The sequence below is a fragment of the Monodelphis domestica genome, chromosome 7 (genome assembly GCF_027887165.1).
Source record: "Monodelphis domestica isolate mMonDom1 chromosome 7, mMonDom1.pri, whole genome shotgun sequence".
NCBI classification, from domain to species: domain Eukaryota; kingdom Metazoa; phylum Chordata; class Mammalia; order Didelphimorphia; family Didelphidae; genus Monodelphis; species Monodelphis domestica.
Window position 1 is genome coordinate 114,792,331 of NC_077233.1, and position 27,117 is coordinate 114,819,447.

The 27,117-nt window shown below is 34.1% G+C and overlaps 1 protein-coding gene across 18 annotated transcripts in view; it reads right to left on the reverse strand.

Annotated features, from left to right (window-relative positions):
• CCDC171 (coiled-coil domain containing 171) overlaps positions 1 to 27,117 on the reverse strand; it is a 543,314-nt gene that overhangs the window by 85,144 nt on the left and 431,053 nt on the right. The window contains exon 26 of one of the 18 annotated variants that reach the window (XM_056805347.1): positions 24,622 to 24,707. The exons of the other annotated variants lie outside the window; for them this stretch is intronic. Coding sequence (XP_056661325.1) covers positions 24,622 to 24,707 — 86 coding nt within the window. The remainder of the gene's footprint in view (positions 1 to 24,621; positions 24,708 to 27,117) is intronic. 18 annotated transcript variants of the gene reach the window in all.

A 27,117-nucleotide genomic window follows, 5' to 3' on the forward strand; every position in this document is an offset into this window, starting at 1 on the left:
TTATTATTTTTCTGTTAGATAAAATAGTTTTGGTAATTTAATTATGATAACATTGAATAAGTATGTTAGTTGAGGTAGAATTGGGATTTTAATTATATTGGCACTTCCCATCCATGAACAATGAAAATTTCTCTAATTATTTAAATCTGACTTTATTTCTGTGAAAAGTATTTTTTACTTGTGTTAATAAAGTCCCTGAGTTTGTTTTGGCAAGTATATTCCGAGGTATTTTATTCTGTTTGTTGTTGTATTTTATTTTTTACTTAGGTATCTCTCTCTATCCCTTCTTGCAGAACTTTATAAGTAATGTATAAAAATGCTATTGATTTATATAGGGTTATTTTATATCTTGCTACTCTGCTAAAATTGATAGTTTCAATTTTTAAAAGTTATTTAGTTGAATCTTAAGAATTTTCCACATATACCATCATATTGACTGCAAAAAAGACAGTTTTATTGTGTGTTTATACATTCTGTTTCCTTCCATTTCTTTTTCTTCTCATTACTATTGCTATAATTTCTAATGTTATTAGGTTTAACAATATTGGTGACAATCGGCATCCTTGTTTCACTCCTGATCTTATTTAAAAAGCTTCTAGTTCATCTCCATTATAATAATCCTTGATGACAGTTTCAGGCAAGTGGGTTTTTTTTTTATTATCTTAAGGAAAAATCCATTTTTACCCATGTTTTCCTGTGTTTTTAATAGGAACCAGTATTGTCAAAGGCTTTTTTTCTGCATCTACTGATATAACCATGTTATTTTTTTAAACCCTTACCTTCTGTCTTAGAATCAATACTATGTATTGTTTCCAAGGCAGAAGAGTGATAAGGGCTAAGCAATGGGAGTTAAGTGACTTGCCTAGGTTCACACAATCAATTATGTTGATAATTTTCCTTATATTAAACCATCCCTGCATTCCTGTTATAAATCCTGTTTGGTCCATATGAAATTTAGTAATTATTATTACAATATCTTAGTCAGTTAATTATCATTACACTATAAAATTTCCCAAGGAAAAATTGTTCTTCTGATAAGTGATTTTAATAAAATATTTTTCAGTTTAACATCAAGAAAATACTAAATGCTTCCTGAAAGAATAAAATGATGAGGAAATGTGCTTTCCACAGATGAGCTGGTCACCTCTATTGGTTTTCATTGTGACTTACATTTGTATTTTGTATTTTGCATATAAAATTTGTATTTTGCATATAAAAATATTAGTATTTTAAATAAAATATATAATATTTTAAATTGATTTTGTTAATTGTTTGTATTGCTTTTTATCCTTCAAAAGAAGTTTTTATATCATATTACTCTTCTAAACCATATTTTAAAAAGTCAACATTTCGTGGTAGCAAAACAATTTTAATAAAGAAAAATTATACTTAATGAAAATAAGATTGTAGTTTTGGAAGTGAGAGGGAACATATACATCACCCAATCCTCTGATTTTACAAATGAGCAAAGTGAGGATTTAGAGAAGTGCCTTTGTCCAAGGTCACCCAAAGTGGGAGAACTGGCATTAGAATCCAAATCTAACCCCAAGTAAAATGCTTTCTTCATTATTATCATTTAGCCTCTAAAGGCTAAATAAAATGCTGTGGATTTTTTGTATCACTACCTAAATTCACGTTAAGTCTTTCATTTCTAATAATCACATGCCTTTAGCAAAGACATATTTTTGTAAAGAAAAGTGATTTGTATTTTTTTATTGATAGCAGGTACTGTGAATAATAAAGTAAATAATCTATATGGTGTTAATATAGTACACTTCCCCTTAAAATGAAGTTTTCTTTTAAAGTTGGAGAACATGAAAGAGTATTAGTGAGGCAGCAGAGTTAGCCAAGAAAATCACAGTTCATTTGAGGAATGAAGAATTTTAACTTTATGCATTAAAAAGTCATTCATGGTTATGTAATGGAGAATGCTGGTGGGGAAACCCCTCTCCCCCAACAACTTTGTAATATTAAAAAGAATGCCAAATTGGCAGAGGAAATAGAAATGACAACATGAATCAAATGAGAAAAGAAATCATAAACATTCAAGAGTTTTCCCAGTGATCTCTGCCACATCCCTTGTGAAAAGAATTGTATTTCACAACAGTTAATTATTTTATTAAAATCTTGAGATTGTATAGAAAATAGTGGGAGTATAATCTTATGCCAAACTCAAATACAAAATCTGAAGATCAAGGGTTATTCCCATTTTATCTTAGCTTCTATGCTTTGTAGAAATATAACATGATGGCTTACATTACTAGTGGAAATCTGACTATGACAACTAGAGAAAATATGATTGGGTCTAATGAAAGTAATATTTTAAATGAGATCAATTAGAGTGTTAATTAGTTAATAAGAGGTTAAGAAAATAAAACAAAAGAAATTTCAATTAATGTACCATTTAACTTGGTAATAAGTTTTTACTTTTAAAAAATAACTTTGCAAATAAAAAATAGGGAAGTAACAATGACTAGATGTACTTTTTAGTTAAATTATATAAAGTCCTAATTTTTTTTTCTTAAGGAAGTCAGAGAGATAAGAAGGTCAGATATCCAGGGTCCCAGATGCTAGAGGTATAACAAAATTATTTATTGTTCTGTCACTTCAGTTATGTTTGACTCTTGGTGAACCCATTTGAGATTTTCTTGGCAAAGATACTAGTGGTGTTTGCCATTTCCTTCTCTAGTTCATTTTATACATAAGGAAACTGAGGCAAATAGTTAAGAAACTCATCCAGGGTCACACAACTAGTAAATGTCTGGGGCTGGCTTTGAACTTAGATCTTTCTGACTCCAGGCCTGGCACTCTATTCATTGTATCAACTACTTGCTGAATAATAGTCACAAAGAAATCATAGCAACAGTCAACTAGAATATACAAGGAATTCTGCTAAGCACTGGGTATACAAAGAAGTGGGGTGGGAGAGAATGGTCACTGCTCTCAGTAAGAGCTCAGAGTCAAACAAGATAGAATATATGGCAACAAGATATCTACAGGATAAATTGGAGATATTCTCAGAGGGAAGGAGATAAAGGAAAATTTATAAGTCTTCTCTACCAGAAGGTAGAACTTCTATTGAGATTAATAGGAAGCCAAGGAAGACAGGAGATAGAGATGAGGAGTGAAAGAAGTCCAAGAATGGGGGGCACTGAATGAAAATGATCAGAATTGGGAAACAGAGTACAAGGAATAGAAAAGAGGCCAGTATCACTGAATACTTGAAGAAGAAAAAGGTAAAAAAAAAAGACTAGAAAAAGTAGGAAGGGTCAGGTTATAAAGGACTTTAAAAGATAAACAGGATTTTACATATGAACTTGAAGATAATAGCCTTTGGATATTGATGAATGGAGGGGCTGTGAGATGAATAGCCTTATACTTTAAGAATCTCACTTTGACAGCAGAGTAAAGGATGGGTTAGACTGGGGCAAGCCAAGGCACAGAGACAGCAAGTTATTGCAATAGCCCAGGTCTAAGGTGATGAGGGCTGCCAATAAAATGGTATCAGTGTCAAAGGGTAAAAGGGATTATATTACAGATATTGCAAAGGCAGAATTGACAGGGCTTGTCCATTGGATTGGATATGGTGGAGTGAACAAAAATGAGGAGTCAAGGTAGATTCTGGCACAGAGACTGAAAGATATATAAAATGTGCCTTTGAAATATATACTGACTCCTAAAGTTTATGAATGGATTAGATACCAAGTCTCAAGAACATAATAAATTTTTTTTCCATTATTAAAAAGGAAAAATGTAACCCTGAGTGCAGGAGCTCAAGCATCACAGCTAGGGAACAAGAGGCTCTGGAGGCCCAGATGACAAAGGCTGGACACCTGCTCTTTCTCAGACTTCGGCAGGGAAGAGGAGTGAGGCAGGAAAGTGTGCCTGTGACTGTGGCTGTGGAGGGACTGGGGCCCCATCAGCTGTTGTCATTCCCAGGAGAGCAGAGTCCCTTGTTGCTGCCACACAGGAAGATGGACTGGCTGCTTGCAATAGCAGTGGCAGAACTCCCACAGGCTCTGGTAGGAACACCTGACATCAAACATGAACTGAACTGGGGTTTCAGGGGGGAAAGTGGGAATACATCTGACCCTGAACTAATAAGAACTGGAATAGTTAAATAGGACTCAGATTAAAACAAATACAAAAAAAAATCTGGAAACCTGGGGTAACATAACCCATCACAATAGAAATCACAGGAGTCTAGTAAAAGGCCAATAATTAAATCTTTTGGCCTGGCCCCTAAAATGTAAAAAATGCATACATACATACATACATACATACATACATACATACATACATACATACATATAAACAAGGAAATGAGAAAGAACCCAACAATTGATAGTTATGATGGGGGCAGAGAAGACCTTGGCTCAAACTAAGAGGACAGTAAAGTAAAAACACTTCAAAAACAGCAAAAAATATATAGTAAGTGGACATAAGCTCAAAAAGAGCTTTTGGAGGAGATTTTTTAAAAATCAAAAACCAAATGAAAGAGGAGAAGGAAAAATTAGAAAAAGAAATAAGAACAATGCAAGAAAATCAGAAAATTATGAAAAAAAAAGATCATTCAAATAGAAAAGGAAATCCAGAAACTTAAAGAAGAAAGTAATGTACTAATAACTAGAATGGGACAAGGGAAAGCTAACAATGCCCTAAGGAAACAAGAAATAATAAACCAAAATCAAAAAGAATTAAATAATAGAAGAGAATATGAAACATCCTATCATTTAAACAACTGACCTGGAAAATAGAAAAAGGAGAGAAAAATATAAAATTGTCAATTTTATTGAAATAAGATATTAAAAATAGTTGGGCTCTCAGAAAGTTATAGACTTTTAAATTAAGTTATAGATTTTAAATACAATTATCCAAGAAATCATTAAGAAAAACTGCCTAGAAATTCTAGAAAAAGAGTAAAATAGAAATTGAAAGGATCTGTTTATCACCATCTCAAAGAGACTCAAAAATGAAAATGTACAGGAATGCTGTTGCCAAGTTCCACGGCTACAAGATATATATATATATATATATATAATACTACAAGAAACAAGACAATAAGCAATTTTAAAACTGTGGCGCTACAGTCAAAATAACCCCAAGACTTAGCAAACTCCACATTAAAAGAACATAGAACATGGAAAACAGCATTTTTCAGAGTAAAAGAATTAGGATTGTAACTAAAAAAACAAATGTCACAAAAATGAGCATAATCATAAAAGAGAAAAAATGATATTTAATAAACTAAAGTAGTTTCAACTATTCCTGGAGAAAAACCCAGAACCCAGCAGAAAATTTGACCTATACAAAGGAAACAAAAAACTAATCATAAACAACCCAAAAAGTAAAACTGTTTGATTCTGTATGGAAAATATTATGCATGACACCTATAAATGCCATAATTGCCTGGGTATTTTGAAGGTATGTGTGTGGATGGAAGACTCAAGATCAAAGTGAATGTAATAGAATGAGCTAAAATGGTAGATGAATTGTCCAGAAAGAGGTAGGGTGGAATGGCTATTTCATATGGAGAAGGAATGAGTACAAGAACTGCCTCATAGAAAGGTAGAAGGCCTAGAGTGCTGGTAATACTAGAATCCTACTCTCATCCAAACTGGAATAAAGAGGGAGCAACATACACAATTAGAAGCATAAAAATTCTCTTAATGTATAGAGAAAGAGGAGGAAAAAGATAAGAGAGGGATTGGAGGGGAGAACAGATTAAGAGGAGGGATTAAGAAAAGTGTATAAGGAGGTACTCTTACGGCAAGATAGAAGAGACATTTTTAGAACTGAGTTCATATGAAGAAGTGGGAAGGCACATATAAGGATATATGGATAAGGAAGGGATCTTTGGAAAGGTGGATAGAATAAGAATTAAAAGGTAAGGAGGAAGAACAAAGGAGAGACCTTTGGAAATTTGGACAAATTTGGAACAAGGAGGGCAAAGGGAGAAGATGAGAAGATTTGGGGAAGGGGTATGAATTAGAGAGATAATGGTTAAAGGAAATTGGACATCTGAGGCAAATTGACTTTTATACAAATATTTCCCATCTATAAAGAAATGAGCCTCTGAGAAATTTCATTGATAATATTATGTAACAGTTACTCTAGACCCTGTGATCAAGGCTTCAGGGAGAGTGTTTAGATAAAAATGAATGAAAAGCATTTAGTTAAGTGCTTAATATGTACAAACTTGTATGTTAAGCAAGTGATAGTGGTGGTCAAGGAATACAAATACACAAGTTACAACAGTGCTGGTCTTCAAGTAGCTTAAATTCTAATGAAAGAAACAAAAACAAAGAGTGGTTCCTGGAGAAGGGTGCTTTGACTTAGAAACAACAGATGGAGAATAGCAGTACAAGGGAGTTGACTAACATATTTTTGTAATAATGGTAGCATTGAGTTAATTATGGTTCCAGAACTTGAAAGGGAAGGAAGTTGTTATAAATACTCTGGGAGGAAGAACACATCCTCAGGAGATCACAAATATATAATCATTAATATTATGGTTACTTTTATCACTACTAATAATAGATACCTGAAGTTTTATAGACTCAAAAATTATTTTATCCATTTACAATATAGTCCCCAGAGTGACTGTCACATCAGAATATCAAACCAGAAGCATCCAGTGGCCATTCTCAGTTACTAAGTATCATCAAAGTTAAATTCTGGACCCTTTGAATGATAATGAAAATGGTACTAAACCTCAGATACTAAATTTGGAAAACAATGAAGCTCAACAGAAGAACTTAATCGTTGTCTTTGATTTCATGTTGGATGTTATGAGTAATAGGAATGGTGAGCAGTGGTGAGAAGTCTAAAGTAGATTCACCTAATTAAAAATTGGTAGATTAAATGCCAAACTTGTAAATGTATCCTCTCTCTCACCCTCTCCCTCTTTTCCTCTCCCTCTCCCACTCCCCTTCCCTCCCCTCCCCCTCTTCCTCTCTTTCCCTCTCTCTCTTCCTCTCCCTCTCCCTCTCCCTCTTTTTCTCTCCCTCTCCCTCTCCCCATTCCCCTCCCTCTCCCCCTCCCCTTCACCCTCTCTCTCCCCCTCCCCCTCCCCCCCCTCCTATCACTGGATCACAAGATGACAGAAACAGAACTGGAATATATCTCAGGAATCATTTAGTCCATCCCTTTCATTTTCCAGATGAGCAAACAGAAGCCCAAACAGGAAAGTGAAGTGCCTACAGTCTTGAAGGGAATAAATAGTAGAATCAGAATTCAAACTGAGATCTTCTAACACCAATTTGGTGATCGTTCCATTATATGTGATTGACTATTTATTATAGGCACCCTATTTTGCCTAAATAAAGTCACTTTTAGATCAATATGCCAAGCTACATGTGTTCCATTATAAACACTGCATTTAAAGGGAAATTTTAGATCATCCAAAGAGGAGGAGGAAAGGACAGGTAGGGGGCTCAGCAGTTAAAGCACAGGCCTGGAATCGGGAAGAACAAAGTTCAAATCTTGCCTCAGTCACTTTATAGCTCTGTGATCTTGGGCAGGTCACTGAATCCTATTTGCCTCATCATTAAAGTGAATTGGAGAAGGTAATGCAAACCACTCTAGTATCTTTGCCAAGAAAACACTGAATGTGATCCCAAAGAGTCGTACATGACTGAAATGACTGAACAATATAACAAAGTTCAAGGAAGAGGTGGGAGGGGAGGGAGATCTAGCATCCATTCAGAGTGATTTGGCTAAGGGGTGAGAATGTCTTTCTCTCTGATCAGAATTTCACTCTAACCTTCCAGCTGCTGTTTGCTCCACCTCAGTGGCAGAAAGTCCAGAACTTGATTCACTTTTCCTTTCCACACCCAGGTAGACTCCTTCTTCAGCCTCAGCCCCTGTGTCTACTTTCCCCATCTCTCCCTCTTCTCCCAGGCCATACCTCTAGCCCCACTTTCCTCCCTTCATTCTTGATGGACAGAACAGAGAAGAGAGGTACTAAGGAGCATTTACAGAGCCAGTTGCAGAACACTAGGAATATGCGCATTGGAGTAGCTAACATTTCTACAACTCTTTGTGGTTCAGTCACAGCTGACTCTTGGTGACCGTGTGGACTAACCATGCCAGTCTTGGGGTTTTCCTAGCAAAGATATTAGAGTGTTTTGCCATTTCCTTTTCCAGTTGATGAAGGCAAGCAGAGGCTCTGTAATTTCCCCTGGTCACACAGCTGGTCATCTGAGGTCACATTTGAACTCAGATCTTCCTGACTTCTGGCCCAGGACTCTATCCACTGTGCCACTTAGCAGCTTCCTACTTTGTGCCAAGAACTATGCTAAGTACTTAAAAATTATTATGTTTTTTGATCCTCATAAAAACTATGTAATGTAGGTGCCAGTATAAAGCCATTTAACAGATGAAAAAAAAAAGCAAAGGCAAACAGAGGTGAGATGTTTTGTACAGGTCACAGAGCTAGTAAATGTCTGAGGCAAGATGTGACTCCCAGCTTCCGACACTAGGTCTAGCATCTAATTCATGACATCATCTGGTTATGAGGATGAGGAAAGAATCTGGAAACCCTGACACATGGGGAATGACTGAAGGAATCGGATCCATTGACCCCATCAAAGAAAGTCTTAGTCAAGTATTTGGAAGCCTGTCATGTTGGCAGAGCAATTTATCTTATTTATAGACCTGGAAGGCAAAACAAGGGCCAGTGGTAAGAAGTTACATGAAAATAGGTTTGAGCATGAAATATTTCAATAAAATATTTATTAAATGACTTCTACACTCTATCAGGTTCTGGGATGCAAAGACAGTGAGACACTAACCCCATTCTCAAAGATAAATAAAATGGAGAGTTGGGGTTTTTTAAGAGAACCATATAAAAATATTTTGTGAGGTATTGAGCACCTGTCGCTCAGAGGCTGGATGATCACCTATCAAAGGTGCCACAGAGTAAATTTCTAAATTGGGTTAGAAATAGTGCCAGAGTATTAATAAGATCCTTTTTCACAATAATATTTTACAATTATGTGATAGACTGGAAATGGAACAGAGACTGACTTAGTGGAGTATGGATAAACTTCAAACTAAAGGTTCCCTTGCTGAATAAAAATTCTGTAGAATCTTCTCTCAAAAGGAAGAAAACAAACAACCCTTCAAAAACTTTAATTTGGAAAGGGGAAAATGGAATCAGGCATTGTAGTAAAGATTGATTTTTTATTTTTAATGATTTCATCTATACTTATATGAAGCCTAAGGGTTTTATGCCTTAGTAAAGCTCTCCATCCAAATTTAAGAAACCTTTAAACTTAAACTTTCTTGATCCATAAAGGGGGGGTCCAAATCATTGTTTTAAGCTATGTAATGAGATGACTACTAGTATTCAGACTTCTAAATAAAAATTTTTTTAATTGCTGTTTTTGAAGAGTGGTTATTTTCCTTCACATAAATATTTGCAATATTTTTCATAAATCTATTGGTAGCATAGAATATTATTGTTAGAATATTCCTCTTAATGGCAGAAAAAGAACTCCCTTGTATGTTCCAAGTATTCAATAGATTCTGCTATCTATCATACAAAATTCTTTCATTGAAATAAAGCTTATATAGATCTATGTCTTTTCAAGTTCAGATCAACTATTAAGACCAAACAGCTGATTCTTCCTATATTCATATACCATTAGTTTATCCATTCTCTCTGTCTCTGTCTCTGTCTCTTTCTCAATATGACAACTCTCTCTCTGAAAATAGTATCTCTCCAGAGACAGAACAGCAAACATCCTAAATTTTACTATAGATTGAATTCCTAATAACTTATTTGATGATCAGTTGTTTTCAGCTGTGTCTAACTCTTTGTGATCCCATTTGGGATCTTCTTGGCAAAGAAACTGGAATGATTTTAAATTTCCTTGTCCAGCTCATTTTTCAGATGAGGAAACTGAGGCCATCAGGGTTAAGTAACTTCCCAAACAACACACAACAAAAAGTATCTGAAGCCAAATTTGAACTCGGATCTTCTTTACTCTAGGACCAGAGCTCTGTCAAACACATGACACTTGCTGTCCCTTGCTAATTATTTTATAAAGGTGAATCACAAATTTTCTCACTTAATCAAAATATATTTTTCATACCGAAAATAACTTTTAATGAGAGTCTCTACATATTCATTTTTGAACTAAAAATTAAATGCTCTACTCCAGCCCCTCTGTATTTATCTTTTAATTATAGAAAATTAGGTAATAAAAACCTGAGAACAAAGTTGTTATCAATTGATTAAAGATGAATAAATTAAGTAATGTTAATGTCATAGAATATAAATTCAGCATAAGGAACAACAAATATAAGGAATTCCAATCAACTTGGAAAATATCTAATACTGGTATTGCTGGGCTAAAGGGTATGGTCTTTGTGTATAATTCCAGATTACATTCCAAAATGGTTGGATCAATTTACAATTCCACTAACAGTATATTAGTGTACCAATTTTTCCACATCCCCTCCAATATTTATAATTTTCCCCTTCTATCATTAAGCCAATCTGATAGGTATGAGATGGTACCTAAATGTTGTTTTAACATGCATTCCTCTAATGAAAAATGATTTAGAGTATTTTTGATATGCCTCTAACTTTTATTTCTTTCTTCAAAAATTGCTTGTTTATAACCTTTGATCATCTACCAGTTGGGGAATGACTTATATTTTTATAATTTTTTCCTTTTCTATATATTTGAGAGATGAGGCCTTTATCTAATAAACTTGCATTCTACCCCTCCCCCCAATTTTCTGCTTTCTTTCTAATTTTGGCTACATTGGTTTTATTTACATAAACCCATATTTAATTTAACGTAATCAAAATTATCCATTTTACATCTCACAATGCTCTCTATAGCTTGCTTATTCATAATTTATTCTCCTATGTATAAATAAGTAGGTAATATAATCCATGTTCTTTTAATTTATTTATGATATATTCCTTTATGTCTAGGTCATGTAACCATTTTGACTTTATCTTTGTAAATGGTGTAAGAAATTGGTCTATATCTAGTTTCTGTCAAGTTCCTTTCTAGTTTCCTAACAATTTTTACCAAATAATGAATTATTATGCAAGAAAGCTTAAATCTGTATGCTTATCAAACACAAGGTCACAACAATCATTTACTACTGTATATTATATTCTACTCTATTCTAATGATCCACCATTCTATTTCTTACAATGCAGTTTGAGATCTAAAACTGCTGGAATTCCTTTACATTTTGTTTTATTAATTCCTTTCATACTCTTGATCTTATTCTTCTAAATGAATTTTGTTGTTATTTTTCCTAGCTCAATAATGTTTTGGTATGGGATGTGGGATGAAACTAAAGAAGTAAATTAGTTTAGTTAGAACTCTCATTTTTATTATATTCTTTGCCTTGGTCCACCCATGAACAATGAACATTTCTCTAATTATTTACATATGACTATATAAAAAGTATTCTATAATTATGTTCATATAGTTCCTGGATTTGTCTTTGAAAGTATGACCCCAGGTGTTTTGTATTACCTACAGTTATTTTAAATGAACTACCTGTTCTTGCAGGGCTTTGTTGGAAATAACTAGATATGCTGATGGGTTTATTGATATGGGTTTATTTTATGTCCTACCACTTTGCTAAAATTCTACTTCAACTAATTTTAGTTGAATCTCTAGGATTTTCCAAGAAATTCATATTGCTATGTTTTCTCATTATCATCATTCTTTTTTTTTTAATTTTATAATATTTTATTTGATCATTTCCATGCATTATTCATTAAAGACAAAGATCATTTTCTTTTCCTCCCCTCCACCCCCCGTAGCCGACGAGTGATTCCACTGGGTATTACATGTGTTCTTGATTTAAACCCATTGCCATGTTGTTAGTATTTGCATTAGAGTGTTCGTTTAGAGTCTCTCCTCTGTCATGTCCCCTCAACCGCTGGAGTCAGGCAGTTGCTTTTCCTCGGTGTTTCTACTCCCACAGTTTATCCTCTGCTTATGGATAGTGTTTTTTCTCCTAGATCCCTGCAGATTGTTCAGGGACATTACACCGCCATTAATGGAGACGTCCATTACGTTCGATTATACCACAGTGTATTAGTCTCTGTGTACAATGTTCTCCTGGTTCTGCTCCTCTCGCTCTGCATCACTTCCTGGAGGTTGTTCCAGTCTCCATGGAACTCCTCCACTTTATTATTCCTTTTTGCACAATAATATTCCATCACCAACATGCACCACAATTTGTTCAGCCATTCCCCAATTGATGGGCTTCCCCTCGTTTTCCAATTTTTGGCCACCACAAAGAGCGCAGCCATGAATATTTTTGTACAAGTCTTTTTGTCCATTATCTCTTTGGGGTACAGACCCAGCAGTGCTATGGCTGGGTCAAAGGGTAGATATTCTTTTGTCGATCTTTGGGCATAGTTCCAAATTGCCCTCCAGAATGGTTGGATCAATTTACAACTCCACCAGCTATGAATTAATGTCCCTACTTTGCCACATCCCCTCCAGCATTCTTTTCTTACCTTTGCTGTCATGTTAGCCAATCTGCTAGGTGTGAAGTGATACCTCAGAGTTGTTTTGATTTACATCTCTCTGATTATAAGAGATTTAGAATACTTCTTTATGTGCTTATTAATAATTTTGATTTCTTTATCTGAAAACTGCCTATCTATGTCCCTTGCCCATTTATCAATTGGAGAATGGCTTGATTTTTTGTACAATTGATTTAGCTCTTTATAAATTTTGGTAATTAAACCTTTGTCAGAGGGTTTTATGAAGATTTTTTCCCAATTTGTTGTTTTCCTTCTGATTTTAGTTACATTGGTTTTGTTTGTACAAAAGCCTTTTAATTTGGTGTAGTCAAAATTATTTATTTTACATTTTGTGATTCTTTCTATGTCTTGCTTGGTTTTAAAGTCTTTCCCCTCCCAAAGGTCTGACATGTATACTATTCTGTGTTTACCCAATTTACTTATGGTTTCCTTCTTTATGTTTAAGTCACTCACCCATTTTGAATTTATCTTGGTGTAGGGTGTCAGGTGTTGATCAATTCCTAATCTCTCCCACACTGTCTTCCAATTTTCCCAGCAGTTTTTATCGAATAGTGGATTTTTGTCCCAAAACCTGGGATCTTTGAGTTTGTCATATACTGTCTTGATGAGGTTGCTTGCCCCCAGTCTATTCCACTGATCTTCCTTTCTGTCTCTTAGCCAGTACCAAATTGTTTTGATGACTACTGCTTTGTAATATAGTTTGAGGTCTGGGACTGCAAGGCCCCCCACATTTGTGTTTTTTTTTTCATTATTTCCCTGGATATCCTTGATCTTTTGTTATTCCAAATGAACTTTGTTATGGTTTTTTCCAAATCAGTAAAGAAATTTTTTGGGAGTTCCATGGGTATGGCACTAAATAGATAAATAAGTTTGGGTAGGATGGTCATTTTTATTATATTGGCTCATCCTACCCATGAGCAGTTAATGTTTTTCCAATTGCTCAAGTCTAGTTTTAGTTGTGTGGCGAATGTTTTGTAGTTGTGTTCATATAGTTCCTATGTTTGTCTTGGGAGGTAGATTCCTAGGTATTTTATTTTGTCTAAGGTGATTTTGAATGGGATTTCTCTTTCTAGTTTTTGCTGCTGAGCTGTGTTGGAAATATATAGAAAAGCTGATGACTTATTTGGGTTTATTTTGTATCCTGCAACTTTGCTAAAGTTGTTGATTATTTCAATTAGCTTTTTGGTTGAATCTCTAGGATTCTTTAAGTAGACCATCATGTCATCCGCAAAGAGTGATAACTTGGTCTCCTCCTTGCCTATTTTGATGCCTTCAATTTCTTTTTCTTCTCTAATTGCTACTGCTAGTGTTTCTAGCACAATGTCAAGTAATAGAGGTGATAATGGGCATCCTTGTTTCACTCCTGATCTTATTGGGAATGCATCTAGTTTATCCCCACTGCAGATGATATTAGCTGATGGTTTTAGATATATACTATTTATTATTTTTAGGAATGACCCTTCTATTCCTATGCTTTCTAGTGTTTTTAATAGGAATGGGTGTTGTATTTTATCAAATGCTTTTTCTGCGTCTGTTGAGATAATCATGTGGTTCTTGTTGGTTTGCTTGTTGATGTGGTCAATTATGTGGATGGTTTTCCTAATATTGAACCAGCCCTGCATCCCTGGGATAAATCCTACTTGATCATGGTGGATGACCCTTCTGATCACTTGCTGGAGTCTTTTTGCTGGTATCCTATTTAAGATTTTTGCATCTATATTCATTAGGGAGATTGGTCTATAGTTTTCTTTCTCTGTTTTTGACCTGCCTGGTTTTGGAATCAGTACCATGTTTGTGTCGTAAAAGGAGTTTGGTAGAACTCCCTCTTTGCTTATTATGTCAAATAGTTTGTATAGTATTGGGATTAACTGTTCTCTGAATGTTTGATAGAATTCACTGGTGAATCCATCAGGCCCTGGGGATTTTTTCTTAGGAAGTTCTTTGATGGCCTGTTGGATTTTATTTTCTGATATGGGATTATTTAAGAATTCTATTTCTTCTTCTGTTAGTCTAGGCAGTTTGTATTTTTGTATATATTCATCCATATCACTTAAATTGGTATATTTATTGCCATATAATTGGGCAAAGTTATTTTTAATGATTGCCTTAATTTCCTCTTCATCAGAGGTGATATCCCCCTTTTCATCTTTGATGCTGTTAATTTGCTTTTCTTCCTTCCTTTTTTTAATTAGATTGACCAGTACTTTGTCTATTTTGTTTGTTTTTTCTAAGTACCAGCTTCTTGTCTTATTTATTAAATCAATAGTTCTATCACTTTCGATTTTATTAATTTCTCCCTTAATTTTTAGGATTTCTAGTTTGGTTTTCTGCTGGGGGGTTTTAATTTGGTCACTTTCGAGTTTTTTTATTTGCATTTCCAATTGATTGATCTCTGCTCTCCCTAGTTTGTTAATATATGCACTCAAGGATATGAATTTACCTCTGATTACCGCTTTGGCTGCATCCCAAAAGGTTTGAAAGGATATCTCGCCATTGTCATTTTCCTCAATGAAATTATTGTTTCTATGATTTCTTCTCTAACTAAATGATTTTGGGAGTATCATATTGTTTAGTTTCCAATTAGTTTTTGATTTGGTTTTCCATGTACCATTACTGATCATTATTTTTATTGCCTTGTGGTCTGAAAAGGCTGCATTTATTATTTCTGCTTTCCTGCATTTGTGTGCCATGTTTCTGTGACCTAATGTATGGTCAATCTTTGTGAATGTGCCATGTGGTGCTGAGAAGAAGGTGTATTCCTTTTTATCCCTATTTATTTTTCTCCATATGTCTATTAATTCTAATTTTTCTAAGATTTCATTCACTTCTTTTACCTCTTTCTTATTTATTTTTTGATTTGATTTATCTAAATTTGATAATGGTTGGTTCAAGTCTCCCACTAATATGGTTTTACTATCTATTTCTTCCTTCAATTCTCCTAGTTTCTCCATGATTTAAATTTGGGTGCTATATTATTTGGTGCATATATGTTGATTAGTGATATTTCCTCATTATCTAAAGTCCCTTTTAACAAAATATAATTACTTTCCCTATCCCTTTTGATCAGGTCTATTTTTGCTTTGGCTTTATCAGATATCATGATTGCCACTCCTGCCTTCTTTCTGTCAGTTGAGGCCCAGAAGGTCTTACTCCATCCTTTAATTCTGACCTTGTGGGTGTCTACCCGCCTCATGTATGTTTCTTGGAGACAACATATGGTAGGGTTTTTGATTCTAATCCATTCTTCTATTTGTCTACGTTTTATGGGTGAGTTCATCCCATTCATGTTCAATGTTATGACTGTCACTTGTAGACTCCCTGGCATTTTGATATCCTTCCCTAATTCTAACCTTTCTTCTTCAGCTCTACCTTTTAATCCAGTGATTAATTTAAATCAGTCCCCCTTGTATTTCCTTTTCTACCCCCCTCCCATCTTATTCCCTCCCTTATTTTCCCCTGTAGTCTCTTTAAAATTTTCCCCCCACCCTCTCCCTCCCTTGTACTGCTTCCCTCCCCACCAGTCTGTTTTTTACCCTTCTACTCCCCTATAGGGCGCAAATCTATTCTCTTCCCCAATGGATTGGATTGTTCTTCCCTCTTTGGGTCAGTTTCAAAGTACATAAGAGTTGAGTATTTCCTATCTCCAACCTCTTTACCCTTCCAGTGTATCAATGTTCTCCCACCTCCCGCCATGAGCTTCTTTGTGACATATAAATTTACCCCCATTTGTTTCTTTTCCCATTTCTTTTAGTCATAACCTCTTTTATTTTTTAGCTTTAGTCATGTATATATATATATATATACATACACATGTATATGTATTTATGCATGCATATATCTATATACCTATTTATGTCTTGTCCTTTCATCCTATACAGTTTGTCACTGTTCCCTCTGAGTGTAGTTCTTCTATTGCTTAGGTGATAGCAACAGTTTTTAAGAGTTGCCAATGACCTCTTTTCTTATAGGAATACATATCATTTTAACTTATTGAGTCTCTTAAAAAAAACCTTTTTTGTTGTTGTTGTTGTTTTCCCCCTCTTTTTTAATTACCTTTTGATGATTCTCTTGAGTTCTGTGGTTGGACTTCAAATTTTCTGTTCAGGTCTAGTCTTTTATTTATGAATGCTTGGAACTCTTCTGCTGTGTTAAATGACCATACTTTCCCCTGTAAGAATATAGTCAGTTTTGATAGGTATTTTATTCTTGGCTGTAGGCCTAGTTTCCTTGCTTTCTGGAATATCATATTCCATGCCTTTCTGTCCTTCAGTGTGGATGCAGACAGATCCTGTGTTATCCTCACCATGTTTCCATGGTATCTGAATGGCTTCTTCTTGGCAGCTTGTAATACCTGTTCTTTCATTTGATTGTTTTTGAATTTGGCTATAACATTTCTTGGTGTTGTCCATTGGGGATTAAATACAGGGGGTGATCTGTGGATTCTTTCAATCTCCACTTTCCCCTCTTGTTCTAGGATTTTGGGACAGTTTTCCTGGATAATTTCCTCTAGTATTATGTCCAGGCTTTTTCTTTTGTCGTGGTCTTCTGGTAGTCCAATTATTCTTAAATTGTCTCTTCTTGAACGATTTTCTAAATTGTCTGTTTTGTGAATGAGATGCTTCACATTTTCCTCAATTTTTTCATTCTTTTTGTTTTGTTTTATAGTGTCCTGCTGCCTTGTTAGGTCACTTGATTCTAGTTGTTTTACTCTGGTTCTTAAAGATTGGATTTCATCTTTGGCTTTTTGGTCGTCTTTTTCCTTCTGGTCTGAGTTTCTTTAAAGATCGTCTTTCATCCTCTTTATCTCATCTTTCATCTCCTTTGTCTCATCTTTCATCTCCTTTGCCTCATTTTCCAGCTGGATGATTTTGGCTTTCAGGACACTATTTTCTTGTTTTAGTTCAAGTGCCTCTGTTTCCAGATGAGTTATCTTAATTTTTAAGTTCTTTTCCCAATTGTCTTCAGCCTCTCTTAGTTGTGTTTTGAGTTCTTCCACAGCCTGTATCCAATTCGCTGGAATTTCTGGTTTATCGTTTGCTGATCTCTACCCCTCTGTTCCATTTGGTGAGTAGTAGCTGTCTATTGTAGTTTCTTTCTTCTGTTTCTGTTGTTTGTTCAAGTTCACCCCTTCTTTCCTCCCCATATTTGTCTGTGCTCTTGTTCCTCTTATTTTTTTGTTTTTTGGGGACTTCTATCAGTCTCCCCTCTTGGAGCTTTAACAGAGGATCTCTTGGTGTAATCTCTGAGGGAGGGTTGTTGGGGGTTTGGGCTTTCCTGTCCTCTGGAGGCTTTTGATTGGCTTAAAGTCAAGCAGTCAATGAGGATGGATGGGGAGCCTGGGCTTCCCTGTGTTCTGGAGACTTTTGATGGGATTGAGTTCAGCTTAGTTGTGCTGCATTTACTCTGAGTTTTAAACTTCCTGGATGGCTGGAGCAGATATGGGGGATCTCTAAAGCTCTGGCCAGGCTGCCAGGTCTATGCTCCTTCTAGGCTGCCATCTTGACTTCACCTCTAGGTTTCTGTTTTTTTTTTTTTTTTTCAGAAGACCCTGCTCTCTAAGGGGGGAGGGCTTGTGGCTTGCCTGGATTCTGAGGGCTCCTGATGGGATTAGGTTCAGGTGGTGTGGGTCGAATGATCCTGGAGCCAAAAAAAGGAAGAAAAAAAAAAGCAGCAACCTCCTCTTCCACAGTCTGTGTTGAATGCCCGGAAACTGGCCCGGGTTACTTTCAAGGTAAGCTCTTTGGAGCAACCCCTTTGCCAGCCCTGAGTTTTCTGTCCTTTCAGTAGCTCTGAGGGCTCCTGATGGGATTGGGTTCAGCTGGTGCCCTAAAGCTGGGACCTCCCTTGATACTCAGATGGAAGGACCCAGCCAGGGGGCTACAGGATTCCCCCTTCTCTCTATGTTTCCCTGCCATGTGTGCTGGGCACCCCGGAGACTGGCTCAGGTTGCTTTCAAGGTGAGATCTCAGAGCCCTGAGGTCCCCGCTGCTGCCGTGGGCTCAGCACTCTGGGTTGGGGGGGATGGGTCCTGGGACCTTCTTTCTGTCTACCCCTTAGATCCGAGTGATCTAGGGTTCTGGCTTTTGGGGTGTGGTACCTTTTGATCCAGGTCCAGGAGGAGGTTTCCCCAGGTCTATCCTGTTGTTCAGCTTGAATTTCCGTGACCTAGGAGCACTCTGTTTGAGATTGGTAAGGAAGGGTTTCCGAGGTCTGAACTTTCGCTGCTTCTACACCGCCATCTTCACCGGAAGTCCCATCATCATTCTTTTTAATGAAACTGTTAATTTGTTCTTTGGTACAGTCATTCTTTAAGATAAGGTAATTTAGTTTCCCATTCCTTTCTACAATATAATTCTTATGGCATTATGGTCCAAAAAGGATGCATTTAGTATTTCTGCTTTTCTGCATTTGGTGGTGAGGCTTTTTTTAATATTCTATTATATGATCAATTTTTTGTGAAGGTGCCATGTACTGCTGAGGAAAAGGTACTTTCCTTTCAATACAGTGTTCTCCAGAGGTGTATTTTATTAAACTTTTCTTAAATTCTATTTACCTCAATTCCTTTCTTATTTATTTTTTGCTTTATCTAATTCTGAAAGGGGAAAGTTAATGACCACTACTAACATAGTTTTATTGTCTATTTTGCCTCATAACATATAATTTCTCCTTTAGGAAATTAGATGCTATGCCATTTGGTGCATATATGACCCATATATATATATATATATATATAACTTTACCACCTATGGTTTATTTTATCAATATATTTCCTTCCTTCTCCTTCTAAATCAGGTAAATTTTCACTTTTTCTTTCTCTGAGATCATTGTTATCCCTGCTTTTTTAACTTTAGCTAAGTATAGTAGATTTTATTCCAGGCCTTTACATTTACTCTTTGTGTGTCTCCCTCTTCATTGCTCATTCTGATTCCTTCAAGTTCTTTTTCTTCTCTTATTTCTAGTATTAGCTAGCATTTCTAGTAAAATATTGAATAATATTAGTAATAATAGGCATTGTTTTGTTTCTGATCTTAAATAGAAAAGCTTCTAATGTAAAGAGTTGGGCAAAATAACTTCCAACAATTGCTTTAGTTTTAACTTCAATAGTGATAATTCATCCTTTTCACTTTTGATGCTGCTGATTTAGTTTTCTTTTCATGTTTTTTACAAAATAATATTAATCTATTTTATTGGGAGTGGGGAGTTTCCACAAAAACTATTAAAGATAATGCTTTATTATTAGAGATAATGCTTCCCAATGGTTTTAGGCAGAAAAATCCATTAGTCTAGGCTTTCAAGATTGTTTTTTAAAATAGGAATGAATTTTATATTTTGTGAAAACCTTTTCTGCAGCTATATAATCATGTGATTTTTGCTACTATCATTATTGACATAATCAATTATGTTAATAATTTTCTCATATTTAACTAGCCTTGCATTTCTGTTATAAATCTTTATGACAAACTGCTATAATCTCCTTGGCTAGTATGTTATATTTAGATTTTCTACATCAATACTCATTAGGGAAATTGGTCTATGGTTTTCTTTTTCTGTTTTTGCTCTCCCTGATTTAGGGTTTTACTAAATTTATATTTTAGCTTTTTTTAATTTAATATCATATTGGTATTAAATTTTCCTTAAATGGTTGATAGAATTCTCTTGTAAATCCATCTGGTCCTGTTGCTTTTTTCTTAGGAAGCTCATTTATGACCTGTTCATTTTTTCTAAAGTAGGTATATTTAGATGTTCTATTTTCTTTTGTATTAATCAATGAAGTTTATATTCTTATAATTATTCTTCCATTTCATTTAAATAATTCAACTTATTGGCAAAGAGTTGGGCAAAATAACTTCCAACAATTGCTTTAGTTTTAACTTCAATAGTGTTAATTCATCCTTTTCACTTTTGAAACTGCTGATTTGGTTTTCTTTTTAATTTTTTTTACAAAATAATATTATATTAATCAATCTATTTTATTGGGGGTGGAGAGTTTCCACAAAAACTACTGTTTTATTAATTCAACAGTTTTTTTTTTTAATTTTTAAAAATTCAATTGTATTAATCCTACTTTTAATTTTCAGGACTTCCTATCTTGTGTTTAAAGTGAGAATTTTAAATTTATTCTATTTTGAATTTTTCATTGCATACCCAACACAATAATAGCAATAACATATGATCAACTTTGAAGAAGTTAACTATTATTAGTAATACAAGGATCCAGGACAACTCCAAGGGGCTCATGACAGAAAAAGGCTATCCACCACCTAAGATTGAACTGACAAAGTTTGAATGCTAATTGAGGTATACCATTCTTCACTTTATTTCTTAAAAAAAAAATTTCTAGTGTAAACAGTATTTGTCTTTTTTTTAGGATAATAATGTCCATGAAAATAGGTATTGTGTGATAAAAAATGTACAACCTACATCATATTACCTGCTTTCCTGGGGGAGGTGGAGGAATATGATGGCAGGAATAAATATAAATTGCAAAATGTGACAAACTAATTATTAAAAATTGTACTGACATGCAAAAATTAAATTGCATGTGCAATTTGTTGATCTACATGGCAACTTTATTGATATGATCATTTAAAGGGATAAATTTTTCTATGATTGCTACATTCCATACATTTTGGGCTGTTTTATCATTATTATCATTCTCTTTAATAAAATTAGCTTCTATGATTTATTCTTTGATCCATTTTATGATTAAGTGATTTAGTCTCCATTTAATTTTGAGTGTGTGTCTCTGTGGTCCTTTACTAAATATAAGTTTTATTGAATTATGCTCTAAAAAGGATACATGTAATGGTCCTTCTTTTCTGTACTTAACTATAAGGCTTTTATGTCCCAACATATGATCAATTTTTTAAAAGGTGCCAAGGACTACTGTGAAAAAGGGTATATTGTTTTCTCTTCCCATTCAGTTCTTTCCAAGTATCTATCATCTCTAGCTTATCTAAGATTCTATTCATCTCTTTGACTTCTTTATTACTCATGTTTTGTTTAGATTTATCTAGTTCTGAGAGGGAAAAGTGAAAGTTTCTCACTATTATAGTTTTGTTATCTAGTTCTACCTATAAATCATTTATCTTTTTCTTTACAGATTTGGATGCTATAGCATTTGGTGCATGTATGTTTAGTATTGTTACTTCATTATCTAAGGTATCTTTTAGCATAATATAATTTAGCTGCTTATATCTTTTAATTAAATCTGCTTTAGCTTTAACTGTCCAAAACCATGATTGTTTCTCCTATTCTTTTCACATCAGCTGAAGCATAATAAATTGCACTACTGCCCTGTCTTTTTAATCTTTTTGTGTCTCTCATTTTTAAATGTGTTTCCTATAAACATCATATTGTTGAGTTTGGATTCTTAATGCATTCTCCTAAACATTTTCATTTTATGGGTGGTTTCCATCCAGTGTTTATCCTGTGTTCAATAATTCTCTCTCTCTCTCTCTCTCTCTCTCTCTCTCTCTCTCTCTCTCTCTCTCTCTCTCTCTCTCTCTCTCTCTCTCTCCCTTTCTCTTTCTTTCTCTGTCTTGCCACTGTCTCCTAATTAACATACACTTCTAAGAGTCCCCCTTTTTCCTTTTTCCCTCTTCTTTTACTACAAGTACAATTGAAGTCTAAATCAAGAAGCTTCTATGTTCAAGAGAAGATTCAACTGCCCCAGAGGTTGTTGACCAATAAAAAACACCTAGTATTGTCAAGAACAAAATATTGGCTTAAAATAGAATGATGCAAGGGAACACTAAGTAGCTCACTGCATTGAGAGGTAGGCCTAGAGAGAGGAAGTTCTGGGTTCAAATCTGGACTTAAACACTTCCTAGCTGTGGGATTCTGGGCAAATCACTTAACTCCCATTGCCTAGCCCTTAACACTCTTCTGTCTTGGAAACAATACACATTATTGATTTTAAAATGGAATATAAGGGTTAAAAAAGGAATAGAGATAAAAAATTAATGAAATGTTAAAGGAATGAGTGAATTAAGTATGAGCCAACTTCTAAAAAGTGGTTTAACTAAATAGTCCACTTAAATAAGAATATCAAAATAGATTAAAAAACAAAAATCCATGATCTGTTAGTTATGAAAAAGCTAAGCGCAAAGTAGCTAGCTAAACTCAAGATGAATTGCATGACCTATGAATGTCCAATATTGCATATTCCACCTATCATGGTCAGCAGAAGAAGAAATATAAGCCACACAGAGAATCAAAATCAGAAGCTGAGGAAAAATTTGCTATGCATCAGTAACATCAATAGAGGCATTTTAAGCATAATATAAAACAAAGCAAAAATAAAACTTCTCAGAATCAATGGAGATGGAAGTTAAACTATATTTGACTTTTAAAAGCTACAGAAAATAAAATGATAACAATATTAAACAAAAAGACCAAATGATATAGCATCTAATTTGGTAAAGTAAAAGTTAACTGAAATACAAATTTAATTGATAACATGAGACTTCAGTGTTCCTATCTCAGATCTGAAAACACCTAATCAGAAGATAAATATAAGAGAAAATATAGAGCTGAACAAACTTCTGGAGAACTTAGACTAAAAGATTTAAGTCATTTTTAAAATGAGAGCATTAAAGAATATACATAATTCTGAGTATTGAGGAATAACCTTTAGAAAAAGACAGCAAATGACAGAACACAAACATATAATAAATGTAAAAAAAAAGCAGAATGTTATAGATGATATTAAAAACAGAGACAATATTGATTACAAAGAGGAAAAGAAAAAATACAAAGGGAATAAGAATAGCAAAGAAAAAGAAAGAACAGAAAGAAAGAAAGAAAGAAAGAAAGAAAGAAAGAAAGAAAGAAAGAAAAGAAAGAAAGAAGGAAGGAAAGAAAGAAAGAAAGAAAGAAAGAAAGAAAGAAAGAAAGAAAGAAAGAAAGAAAGAAAGAAAGAAAGAGAGAGAGAAAGAAAGAAAGAAAGAAAGAAAGAAAGAAAGAAAGAAAGAAAGAAAGAAAGAAAGAAAGAAGAAAGAAAGAAGAAGAAAGAAAGAAAGAAAGAAAGAAAGAAAGAAAAGAAGAAAGAAAGAAAGGAAGAAAGAAAGGAGAAGGAAGAAGGAAGGAAGGAAGAAGGAAGGAAGGAAGGAAGGAAGGAAGGAGAAGGAAGGAAGGAAGGAAGAAGGAAGGAAGGAAGAGAAGAAAGAAAGAAAGAAAGAAAGAAAGAAAGAAAGAAAGAAAGGAAAGAAAGAAAGAAAGAAAGAAAGAAGAAAGAAAGAAAGAAAGAAAGAAAGAAAGAAAGAAAGAAAGAAAGAAAGAAAGAAAGAAAGAAAGAAAGAAAGAAAGAAGAAGAGGAGAGAGAGGGAGAGAGAGGGAGAGAGAGGGGGAGAGAGGGAGAGAGAGGGAGAGAGAGGGAGAGAGAGGGGGGAGAGGGAGGGAGGAGGGAGGGATGAAAGGAAAGGAAAGGAAAGGAAAGGAAAGGGAAGGGAAGGGGAAGGGGAAGGGAAGGGGAAGGGGAAGGGGAAGGGGAAGGGGGAAGGAAGGGAAGGGGAAGGGAAGGGAATGGAATGGAATAGTGAAAGGAAAAGGGACCTCCCTTCAAGGAAAGGAAAGAGGAAGAAGGAAAGGAAGGAAGGAAAGAAAGGAAAGGAAAGGCAAGAAGAAGGAAAGGAAAGGAAAGGAAAGGAAAGGAAAGGAAAGCCCCGAAAGGCCAGGACCAGGACAGGCATGAGAAGGAACGAAAGAAAGGAAAAGGAAAGGAAAAATAAAAACCGCTTCCAGACCTCATCAGAATATCAACACACGTCCACAAGATTAGCATCTCTAATAGAAGCCAGGTCTGAATAATATAAATTTAAACCAGCCCAGAAGAATGACAAAATATAACTATGAATGTAATGTCAATGTACTGAACTCAACTCAATCTCGACAGATAATTACAAATGCTCCTGAAAGACATTAAAAAAAAACCCACTTTAAAGGGCTATTCATTGCTTAGAGGAGATGTTTCAGTATAACAAATACCTATACACACTTTATAGAATTAATGCTACACAAATCAAATGACTAAAGAGGTATTTTACAGAGTTGGTTGAAAATATTTATTAATTACTTACTATGTGTAAAGCACAGAATAAGGGGATAAGAGTATGTTAATCATTGAAGAATGGATCTTGTAGAGTATCAGAGGTTGGAGAAAGGTCTGTTGAAGAAGAACATGATTATGTCATTTAAGGTCTTCCCTTTAAGATAAAACCTCATAACAGCAAGTGATATATTTCTGTGATACACTGGAATACTAACTGCACAGAAAGGAGTAACAAGTAGAGGTATGGAAATTGAATTAGGAAGCAGGAGTATTTATTCTATGTCAATGAAGCTTGTTCCAGGCTTGATATGATAAAGGCTCTGGGCCAAGGACAACAGAACAGGCAAACAGTTGGTGGGAGTCTCATCTCAGGGAAGTTAAAAATGCTACTAAATTCATTTGTAGAAACAAAAGGCCTAAAATATTGAAAATAAAATATAATGAAAAAATAGAAATGAAAGAAGCACTTCAGATTTCAAATTATATTAAAAATTAGTATTCTCATCAATTTGGTACTAGTTTAAAAATGGAAAAGTAGATCAATGCAAGAGATTAAACAAAGAAATAGAAAAAAAATGGAATTCAATAATCCTTAAGTAATTAAATTCAATAAACTCCAAAACGCAAATTACCTAGCAAGATTTGCTTGGGAAAACAGAAAGAAGTCTGACAGGAAATAAATTTAAACAGTATCTTATAACATGAAGCACAATAAACTCAAAATGGATTCATAATGTAAATATTAATGATAACACAAAAAAATTAGAAAAGTAGATCATATTGGAATTTGGGAAATGAAACTGTCACTGTCCTGAATATGTTAAAACATAATTCTATTGAGGTAAAGTGACTCTCTTCATTAACGATCTATGATTTAAAATTTAAAAAAAGAAAATTATGTATATATATATATATATTTATCTTTTCTAACTATGAGTAGAAAATATATTTTTAACTAAACAATGGTTAGAAGTAATTACAAAAGAAAAAAAATTGAATTCTGAAAATGTAAACCTTTTACCCCCCCAAAAAAACTGTTGTTTCTAGGAAGGGGCCAATAAAGGGGAAAAGTCATTAATTTTCTCAGATATACAGACAATAGAAATGTATAAAACTGAAGGCCATACCCCAATCAATAAATGAAGAGCATGTGAAAGTATAAGAATAAACAGTTTTTAAAAGAAAAATGTAAATGATTGATGCTTTACTTCACACTTCAAATGTTGCCATAGATCATAAAAGATGGAAACAGTCAATATCAGAGAAATTGTGGAAAGAATAGCAAATTAATACATTATTGGTGGTGCTGAGAAATGATTCAGTCATTCTCAAAATCAGTTTGGAAATATGTGATAAATGTAACTAAAATGTCCACACTCTTTGATCTAGAGATTTCATTTCTAATCATATAAGTCAAAGACAAAGAAAAAAGAAAGACAATATTAAACAATATTTATGACCTCACTTTTTGTGGTAGCTGAGAATTTGGAGACAAAATCTCTAATAACTGGGGAATGGCTAACAAGTTGTTGCATAAGAATGTAATATTACTAGGGTTAAAGAAAGAATGAATATTAAAATATAAAGAAGCAGAAAAAAAACTTCTACAAACTGATGCAAAGTTGAGTAAGGAAAACAATAAACACAATGAGAAAAATGGAAATGAAAAGAAATATTTTAATAAAATAAAAGTTTTAAAATTGTAATTACCAAACTAAAACAAATATGAGAAGACATCTCCCCCATCGTTTCTTTGCAATGGTAGGAATCTATAGAGGTAGTACATCATGGATAATGTCAGTCTTTTTTGATGTATTAGTTTTGATGAACTGATTATTGCTTCTTTTTCTCTTTTCTTATACTTTGTAATAGCATATCTCTGGCAATGATACTTTGGAAAAATACAGGTGATAAAAAACAACATTAATTTTTTTAATTGATGGCATTATTAATGATATGTAATATATCTAAAGAAATGATGCATTTTAGGTTAAAGAATTAAAATTATTTTCCTCTTCTCAACATTTGAAATGGCACTGAACTTGACTTGTCCCATCACTCAAAAATCTTACTGGCACCATCTTTGAAGGATGTAAATATAGCAGCTTTTCAGGTATGAGAAAGGGCCTCATGGGAAACTTTACTCAACAGAGCTGTTTCTGCAGCAGACTTTCACAGAAATGTTGTTTATGTTTTTCTTGTTTATTATAAAACTTTTTCTAGACTCCATTGGACCATGGCAAATACAACTTAAATCTGCCAAAAACTAAATCAATTCTCTTAAATAATATTCTACTTGCCATCCCACAAGAATTCACTTCATAGAATCATTAAGATCCTAATTCCTCTTTCTGGTTTGGTAATGATTACTGATAAAATTGTGTGCATGGAAAATTCTATGAAATGAAAATGTAAATAAAGAATGAAGTAAAGAATTTTTAGGAAAAATTTTTAAAGAACAATGTAATTGATAGAAAGAGAAAATTTTCTGACTGGAATTCATATAGAAATTAAATTATAATAA